The 9,888-nt window shown below is 45.4% G+C and overlaps 1 protein-coding gene across 1 annotated transcript; it reads left to right on the top strand.

The window, feature by feature from the left end:
• Nucleotides 1-587: 587 nt before the first annotated feature.
• On the top strand, nucleotides 588-9,204 carry CXCL14 (C-X-C motif chemokine ligand 14). Its single transcript, XM_083871443.1, has 4 exons — nucleotides 588-837; nucleotides 1,702-1,807; nucleotides 6,236-6,346; nucleotides 7,860-9,204. Exons 1-4 carry the CDS (start codon nucleotides 774-776, stop codon nucleotides 7,873-7,875), a joined length of 297 nt encoding a protein of 98 aa, XP_083727569.1. The 5' UTR covers nucleotides 588-773; the 3' UTR covers nucleotides 7,876-9,204.
• Nucleotides 9,205-9,888: the final 684 nt, after the last annotated feature.

Raw genomic sequence — 9,888 nt, 5'->3', positions numbered from 1 at the left:
GGGAGGAGGAACGTGTATTTACATCCATGAAGTTCCTGCGTGTTGCTACCCTGTTCTTCATGGAGCAGAATATCGTTCATTAAAGCGATGATCAACAGAGTTTATTTCCTGAAGTATTCCACACGCTAAACCCACCTAACAACGCTTTTAGGAATATTTCCCCCCATTGAATTCACTAAACTTTCCTTTAGATTTAGAAGCCTGCTAAAGCTAGAAAAATTAATATTTAGGTCAATCTGTGAGAAAAGGTGACACCCGTTCCCAGGTGAGACTTCTCCAAATCTTATTTCCAAGGCGCACGGGAATTTCCGCGGAGCGCGGGCACATCCCTGGAGCGCTCACAAGCGGATGGTTTTCCAGCTACAGCCCCATTCATAGAGACACGCACATCGCCCTCCCCAGCAGCCCTCCTCTGCTGGGGACGGTCCCAGCTGGGCAGGGGCAGGAGCAGCCGCCCCATCGCCTGCGCTCCCTCCGGGACGTTCGGGGCGGGGATGGGGGATGTTCCCCCCGGGGTGCCGCTCCCCCCGTCCCCGCCGGGGCTGAGGAAGCCGCGGAGTTGCTCTGCATATTAATGAGCCGGGAGCGAGGGCAGCGGGAGCCGCTTTAAAGGAGGAGAAGGGAAGGCAGCGGCAGAGCGCAGGCAGCGCCGGGAGCCGCTCCGCCGCCCCCTCCCTGTGACAGCCCCGGGACAGCGGCATCGGGGGGACCAACCCCAGGAGAACAAATACATCAAACCCCCGGAGTCTCCTTTGGGTACCTGCTGCCTCACAATGAAGCTCCTGACAGCAGCTCTGCTCCTGCTCTTCATCGCGATGTGCTTGGCCAGCGCGGAAGGTAAAGTGGTTTATTCTGCTTATTCCCATGTAAATCTCTTCTCCAGTAATTTGTGGTTTTGTCTTGATAGCCCTGGCTTGGGCTGAGCTATCCCTGCACAGTGGAAAGGTGCGATGTAGGGAACCAGTGGGTAAGGGAGCTGCAGGTTATTTAAAGGTGAAGTAGAGGTAAAATACAAGGGATAAAGTTGTGTCTTCATTTTTGTCTTCATTGCACGGCAAAGAGCTCTCAGTGGGGCAGGTCATGCCATGTTCTTCATTAATCAGGAATAGAGCTCAAGCACCTCCTTTGAATCTGAGGCTGGTTTTCAAGGCAAATAGAGCAGAGCTGGATGTGAGGTGGTGGCATAGTCTGTGTTTTCTGCTGGGCACAAAAATAATGGTTAAAAAATGCTCAGCTTTTGTCTGGCTGTGACTGCACCACAGCATCCATGCAAGGAGGAATGACTCAAAGTCCTACAAAGTCCAAGTGAGGCACGAGTGAATGAGAAAGTAGCCCAGACATGCACTTGCTTGCTCAGTTTAAAGCGAGTTCTGACTCTTTCATTTCCTTTTGTTGAATACAATTATATTTAATCACAGCAGGTGCACTTCAAAAAAAAAATCTCCTATTTACAAAGTCCCAGAACATATGTAGTGCTCTAAAACATATTTCCCAGAGAGTCACTACCTTCTTCTGGGATACACCAAAGGAAAAAAAAAAATCTCTTTTTAAGCTCAACAGCATGAAAAGATGAATATTTTAAGTCACCAAGGCTTAAAAGAGCAAACTGAAGTTTTGCTGGATGCACACAGGCTGGAGGGGAAGGGACACTTGGTATGCAGGAGGCTTTGCAGGCGCATGAGAAAATGCTCTCTCTCGTAGGCGTGAAGTGCAAGTGTTCAAGAAAAGGTCCTAAAATAAGATTCTCTAATGTTCGGAAGCTGGAAATAAAACCAAGGTACCCGTTTTGCGTGGAAGAGATGATTATGTAAGTTTTCCTTCATTTATTGCTTTCCATTTCCCTGTCAGCTGAATTGCTTCACCTTATCTGCAAGTTCCTTCTTTGTTCTTTGTTTCCTCATGCCCTGGCATGCTAATTCCCAGGAATAGTAATTTGTTGCATGAGGAAAAAAAAAAAAAAAAAAAGGTGCAATTCTGACCAAAACTCAAAGTTTCATTTTTTGAAACAATTTTTTTTTATCAAATAAGTATTTCCAGAATAGGTACCAGTAAAAAGATTATCATTAGTTCAAGTGAAAATAGGGACAAATCCTACTCCGAGCTGCCTGAAACAAAACTCAGAACTATTTACTCAAGTTATTCTCAGCATGCAGAATACACATGAGCAGAGTTTGGTCCATGGTGTTTTCTGCAAGGCAGAGTTACCCCAGCCTGCATTGTACCAGAGGAATCCCCTTCACCTGATGGGGTTACTCATCATGCAACAAAATGCTTTTGTCCCGGTGTCCCTGCAAGTCAGGACCAATGCTGCTGTGAAATCTCAAACTGATGTAGTGGGCAACCAAGCTGAGGCATGTACAGGGACTTTTTGACATAACTGGCTAAAATAGGAGGGGGTCTTTAGATTTTAAATATGGGTGGGTTTGGCTTTTTTTCCTGTCCTGTTTGGATATCTTAAGATTGCCCCGACAAAGCACCATCCAACCAGCATGTGATGCAGCTGGACAAGAACCAGAAGGGCAGGTAATCCAAAAAGAGTCCCCTGCCACCTAAGAGGGTGGAAAAGGGTCTCAGGATCAGTCACAGCCCAGGACACCAAGGATTGATTTGATCCAGGATTGTGCTCCCCCATGGAACACCTGCCAGTCTTTTAACAAGGGGATCTGTGCAGGCTGAGCACCACCCCCCGCACCCTGCAATGCCCATGGGGCCAAATCTGCCCGTCCACCTGGCACTAACACCACAGGAGATACCACAGACTTCTCTCATGGAACTGCCTCGCCAGGCTCAGCAGAGGCTTGTGGAGAAGAAATGGAGATTCAAGATTCCTTAGGCTTCCTCCAGAGGCAGAGCAGCATCACTGTGAGCAATACTGAGCTCAGGGAACATCAGACCCACATCTTTGAAGCCCAAACCACCTGAGGGTGACCTGAACGGGAAAATTCTTGCAGAGCAGCCCTGCCTGAATCAGCTCCTCACAGCTTTTCTCTGTTTGCTTTGATCCTTCAATAGTAAAATGATGTCATGGTGGGACACTAACTCTTGGCATCCTGCTCCAGTTATTTGCCCAAAAGCAGATGGTGACCAGGGGGTATGAAATAAATCTCCTTAATGCAATATTTTACTTCTGATCAGAAATCTAGGAAAGCCGGAATGCCATGTACAGTTGCTTTTCCAGCCTGACGGGGCAGATGTTGAGCAATACTATTCAAGGCTGAGGGTTGTCCAGGGTTTGCAGCAGCTGCTGGGACAGAATTGTCCCATCACTGTCCCATCACTGGTGGTGTCTGTGGGGCAGGCAGGGCAAACCTGCTGCCACCACTGACTTTCTAGCTACCCTGATACAGCCTGAACTCAGCATTGAAAGCACTGAAATTAATATTCTGGGAACTAATTTATCCGGGAGTCTCTGGACACGGCACAGAGGAGCTAAATTCCTGCAAGTGAGTTTTTGTTGCTGCAGTGATCATCTAAAACGAGTTGTCAGAGCTGTGTCCCCTTCTGTCCTCCTTAAAAACTCTCATATAGCAGTAACATGATATAAATTATGTTGGGTAGAGAAACAGTGGGTGTGGGGGCTGCAGTTAGGGAGGTTGTGGCCATAACCCCCAGCAGAGCTGTGCCACGGGGCAAGAGACAGTTAAACTGAGTCCTCAGTCTAGTCAAAACCTATCAAGATTCATGGTACATCTAGCAGTAATTGTGAGTGTATCTGTCTCCTGGAATGAGGGGAAGCAGCAGAAAATAGGAGAGAAGTTTAACCCTTTCTACCTGAAATGTTCTGAAACACCCCCACCCATGTTTTGCCCCACCCCAGAGTGTGGGGATAGATCAGGCTGAGAAGAGCTGATGGGAAATAGGCTCACAGTAGTGCCTTTCTCCAGGGGCAGTAAAGGCAGTTCCCACACCAGCCTGCGATGAAAGGACCAGAGGTAGGATCCCTGAGGTCAAGGAGACAGGGTCTCTGTAGGCAGAGCTGTAGCCCCTCCATCCCTGCAGATGAGATGTGTGGGGGCGCAGTGTGCTGGGGTCACAGATTGACTCGGGGTGTTTATCACAGCCCTGGAGGCATGGACATACTGGGCAGAATTTTGGCACAAGGGCACTTGGACACAAGGGTGAAGGCTCCAGCCACCAAGCCCTGGGCAGCAAAGGGACAAATCCCACTGGAGGAATCTTACTGGAGCTGTAAGTTCTGGCGCTTCATCCCTTCTCCATCTCTCTCAACCTCTTCTTACAGCCCATCCAGGCAACTCATTCCTCAGGTAGAAGTTCCCACAGCACCTTTCAGGCACATTCCCCCCTTATATTTGTCAGACCAGCACCCCCAAAAGCAGGTCCAGGTCATCTCAGGGTGCCCAAACATGCTGCCACCCAACCCTGCATCCATCAGGGACTGTGAGAATGGCAGAGGACCATGGGGCTGCCTTGGGAACATTTCTGTTGTCCATCCTCCAGAAACAAAGCAGAAAACCTACTTGTGGTGTCAAAGCATCTCAGCCTGAGGAAAGAGCCAGTTCACCTGAGATGCAAACCATGGAGCTCCTCCTGCTCAGACTGCAGACTGCTAAATCCACAGTGTCCTTCACTGCTTGTGGTGAAAATGTAGGGCTGGCAGCTCTTCAGAGTTATTCCTGCTCCTCTCCTCCTGCAATTCAGCTTGTCCACACTTTCTGGAAATATCCTCTATGGTCTGTCAGAAGAGAAACCCAAGCCCAGATCTGGATCAGCCAGTGCAGATGGCATAGCTGAGGAGGTGGCTGCTGCATGGAGAAACCTCACTCTGCCCTCAAATCCCTTAAAACTCACATCATGCAAAGCTACAGGAAAACTTCCCTTCTGAAGCACACACTGCTCTCAGGGGAGGTGGCTGAGAACACCCTTAGAACAGAGTTAGTCCCTAGCTTTTAGCACTCACCTTTCCCTTTTGGGTGCCTGCAGCCATTAAAGGCTCTTCCACTGCTTTCCCATGCATTGGGGAAAAGTCCACATCCTCCCAGAAAACAGCCTGGAAATTACACCTTTACATTTTGTGACCTCAGCTGGAGATGGAACAGAAAAGGGGAGCAGGGAAGAAGGTCAATTGAATAGAAACTCCTACTTGAACACCTTGTAAAACCTTGAAATTGGAATTGTGGTGAGACTGTCGGTTCAGTTCATGCAGGCAGCATGTTTTAATTTGTGAGGCATCAGGAGGCTGAGCTGGAAAAATCTGCGAGGCATTTTGTCTTCCTTTCTGAACCAAATCATAAAGAAGCCCTTCAGTACACACAGGTATTTCTGAGTTTCTGCCATCATTACACTCATGTCTCTAGCAGCATTTAATTAATTCTGCTATAGGGTTTTAGTTAAACCAATGACTGGTTTTCCCTGTTATGGACGGTATTTACAGAAAATTATTAATTCTAATACAAATTGTCATTTTGGGTTGGTTTTGGATGTTGTCTGGGTTTTTTTTAATCACAAAGTTAATTTTAAAACCCTCATAAAATGGCTCAATTTTGAGCTCCAAAAGTGGGGTGGTGTTGATGTTTCTGGAAAGTCATCCTGTTGGGACCTAGCTCTGGATCCCTCATGTCACCTCAGGTGTGGCAGCCTCACTGAGCCCTCCAGGAGGGAACCTCAAATGATGAAAAGACTTTTGCCATGTTTTTCTCCCAGCATGTTTGGTCCTGACAATAAGGGGACACCAGGCTGGCAAGGGGAGCAGGATCAGGTGGTGATCAGGGGAGGCTGAAGCCCCCAGGGCTGATGCTGAGGCTCAGAGTTTGGCTGTTGGGCACACAAGCACTCTGCCACATGCAAGTATTTAAAATACTACAGAATTAAGGAAAAAAAAAAATCAATGAAGCAGTTCTGACCATTTCTCTCTGATGAAGTGTGCTTGAGTGTAATGGAACTGTCTCCTCATGCAGAGTCCTTGTGGTTGCCTGAATGACCCTAATTAAATTAATTAGGCTCAAAAGATGATGTCTAACATTTAGGCAGAGCAAACCCACTGATTAAAACCAGTGGATATGTCTTCACCTGGTACAACCTCAACGCCCTGCACCAAGGGAGAGCAGCTGCTCTGACTTTATCCCAGTAAACTCCAAATCCCTGCCCTAAAGCACAGAGCTGGAAAACTCTTACCCTGCCCCATTGGGAGAGAACCCCCTGACCCATTCTGGCATGAGGTGGGATGGGAGCAGGGGGGTGCTCTCATGTCCCTGTGACCTGTCCCCTTGCCTTGCAGTGTGACACTGTGGACAAAGGTGAGGGGGGAGCAGCAGCACTGCCTCAACCCCAAGCGCCAGAACACCGTGAGGCTGCTCAAGTGGTACCGAGTATGGAAGGAGAAAGGCAGGTAAGCCCCAGATGCTGAATGGGTCAAGGCCTTGGGGGCAACTCAGGCAACCAGCAGCGTCCAGAAATAGAAAAAACAGGAAACTGCACACACTGGCAAATGCTCCATCCAGCACAGAGGGTGTATTTCATCACCAAAATTACAATTTTAAATGTGTGTTCTCAATATTAATTTTTTCCTACCACATGCAATTCTCGCTTCTATTTTGGCATTAGGCTGTTCTGACTATAAATAGTAATTATTTTTGGTTAAAATATTCATCAGCTGACATTCTCAGTTATTTACATGCACTCACCTCCCTTCTACTGGTAAAAAACCAAGATGAAAAGCTAAACTACTTTCACACAGTCACGAGAAAAGCAGTCAGGAGAGATGGAAAGAGGGAGCCCTGTCCCACACACCACCAATCACACCTCCTCAACATCATCAATACTTGATGACGCAGGTATTTGCCAATTTTAACTAGCGTATCATTCCCAGAAAAATGATAATTTTCTGATCAAAATCTCTGACAGCTTCTCTCTTGTAAAGAGGGTTAGTTTTTTCCCTAAGTCATAGACAGAAGACAGAGTGAGACGTGGGTTCCTGACAGCCAGTGGTGATGTCCCCATCTGTAATTAAGGGGAGCAGCCCAACTCCTGCCATGTCTCCAGCCACAGCAAAGAAAGAGACTCCATGCACAGTAGAGGTCCATCAAACCCTCATCTTCCTCATCTGGTGAGGAATTTGCTCCCCAAAAGTGAGCTCAAGCAAGGCCAGGGAGCAGCAGGCTCCTCTCCCAAGGGTGCCAGCAATCCCCAGCATGGCCCTGGTGGTGCCTCAGGCAATGCCAGGGCACAGCAAGCCCCTGGCCATCTCCTTGAATTCCTGCCAGCTCCCTCCTTCCTTCACAAACAGAGCACGTGGGGAGGCCCTGGCTATTGCATAACCGCATATTTACACTCTTCCCCTTTTTCCTTTTTGTTTTTTTTTTACATAAGGCCATCATTAACATGATGAAGGATGCTCAGCCACAGACTTGTGCCCTCAGGGAACATACAGACAGACAAGCTCATCAAGTTGTGCTATCAGGAAATAATCTAGAGAAATGAAATGGAGTAATATAGTTGCAAACAACAGTTACTGTGAATGTATTGTCTACATACAGCTCATGATAAGCTTTAACATTTGTATATGAGATAAGGATTTTCCAACATTTAAAGCAAGTTAGTGGATGTGGATTTCTTCATGTCATTTACCCAGATAATTTTGGTAGAGTGTGTCACTCCCCACATGCCTCTACGATGTGACAGCATTGAAGTCCAACACTCCTCCCAGGTGCTTTATGGATACAGGTAGCAATCTGGTGACTGCTGAAGTCAAGAACTTATTTTCCAAATTACTCAGGCTAAATACCTGGTTTTGGGGGGTTTACTATTTTTGAGTTGTTTATTATTTATTATTGTTTTTATTTGAAATGGAGTTTTTAAATTCCTTGTTTAAACACCCTGCTCTTGGCTCTTCTTTTGTTTAGGGTTTATGAAGAATAAGAGAAAGTGGTACAAGGAATGGAGTGGACTCCCTTGGCTGGCATAGGACTGGGCTCTACAGAAGATTACTTCTCTCTCGCAGATATAAGACACAAATTCTATATTATTATAAAGCACTTTTTACCAAGGGTCAGTTTTTACATTTTATAGCCGTATGCAAAAGGCTTCCAGATTTCACAAGCATCTGTTGCACTTCTGATTTCACAGCCGTCTGCTCCGTACTGAGATTAGGAAAACACGTGCTTTTCATTTTAAAGACGTTCTTTGGGGAGGATTTTTTTTTTGTTTTTAATGATTATTCATTCATACTTCACTATGATTGCAATCGAGCTTTATAAGCTCATTAGGCAAAGAGAACTGTTTGTGACAGTGTTGTACAGCCATGGCCCTCACCCCCTGGCAGTGGGAAGGCTTTGGGCTGGGGCTGTTGCTCGTGTTTGCAGCCTCCACCTCGGTCAGGCAGAGCAGGGACCAAAGACGAGTTTGCTGGGGAAGATGCCACTAAAATGCTGTGGCTGTGCCTGCAGAAGTGAGGTCCCTCAGCACCTTGTCAAATGAGTGTGAGCATCACTTGTGTACCTCTTCTTTAATGGACTTGAGGTCCTGCTGCAAGGCAAAGCATCCTCTATCTCCCATTTAACCTTTCATGCATTAGAAAGCATTTCTAGGTCATTTTTATTACTAAGAAAATGTTTATTTTTTTTTCTTCCACCTGAAGCACTTACAGAAAGTTTGTGACTTCAGTACTGAGACATCTTAAGCTTCAAGATTATTGTGTATGTTTTCCTAGATTTGTAGCAACAACAACAAGAAAAAAAAAGCCTTTAAAAGGTACCTTTTTATGAAAAATATGATAGGGCAAACATATAAATACCTATGTATGTTTTAGTCACAATACAACATATTCATTATTTTGAATGTAATACTTCAATGTTAAGCAGTGCATTCCTCTTTTTAATATAACAAAACTACCTTTTCATTTGTAAATACACTATAGGAAGTCTCCCTATATTATCTCACTGTATAATGTACTGTACTGCTAAATTATCATATGCTATTTAAATGTTTGAAATATTTAGAAAGTTGCATGCAGATTTCATATTTCTTTCTAAGACAAATGAAAAAAAAGTAATAAAAAAAAGATTAAAAAAATTTTTTACAATTGATTGTAAATTTCTTTAAGCCATCAGGGAACTCCTGCCACTTTCAATCACTTGGTAGCTGAATTAGTTTTGGGGAGGAAAAAACAGTAGATCAGAGAAGCTGATTAGAGATAGGACATCTTGATGACACTGGAATTAGAAAATACTATTCCAGTACAATTTACTTTCCTTTCTCATTTTAGGATTTGGACTTTAGCCAAACACTGAGGAACACTGTGACATAAAGAAGGGCGATGCCATTTGCCTATAACCACTGGTCTAGTGTTGTGCTAAGTAAACATAAATTAACAAATTCAGTTCATAGAAAACCATGTAAAAAGTGATTTGGACAAGATCTGGGTTAGATTAGAAACAGATATAGATTTCATACAGCAAAAGTCAGACAACAAAATCCTGTGAGCCACCACCTCCTCTTCCTGCCCAGTTTCTGCCCCTGTCCACAGGGAGGGTCTTTGCACCCAACAAGGCTCCTACATCACCCCCCAGATACAAGGAAAGTAACAGCTTGGGATGGTAAAGCCAGCAAGAATTTAAACCCATTAAAAGCCGCTAGAGCTCCCTGAGCAGCATCCCTTGCCCTCCTGCCTGCCCCCAGCTGTGCAAGGGCAGCTGCACATGGGATTGGCATCAACTCAGTGAGAGCAAATTTATCCTGCAGAACCAGGGCAACACCTAACACCTGGCCTCAGCTCAAGGGTTTCCTTTAGTTCAGACAGACACTATAGGAAAAAAACCCCACCATACTATATATGTGTATATACATATACTATATATATATATATATATATATATATAGCCTAAATTACTGAGATAAGCACCTGGCAGAGCTGGAGGAGAAAGCAGATTTCAA

Source organism: Zosterops lateralis, assembly GCF_965231275.1.
Source record: "Zosterops lateralis genome assembly, chromosome: 14".
NCBI lineage: Eukaryota > Metazoa > Chordata > Aves > Passeriformes > Zosteropidae > Zosterops > Zosterops lateralis.
The sequence above is the reverse complement of the archived record's forward strand: the minus strand, read 5'-3'. Positions and strand labels throughout refer to the sequence as shown.

Coding starts and splice junctions, on each gene's coding strand:
- CXCL14 (XM_083871443.1), top strand. CDS start 774: ATGAAGCTCCTGACAGCAGCTCTGCTCCTGCTCTTCATCGCGATGTGC. Junction 838..1,701: donor GTGCTTGGCCAGCGCGGAAG/GTAAAGTGGTTT, acceptor TCTCTCTCGTAG/GCGTGAAGTGCAAGTGTTCA. Junction 1,808..6,235: donor TGCGTGGAAGAGATGATTAT/GTAAGTTTTCCT, acceptor CTTGCCTTGCAG/TGTGACACTGTGGACAAAGG.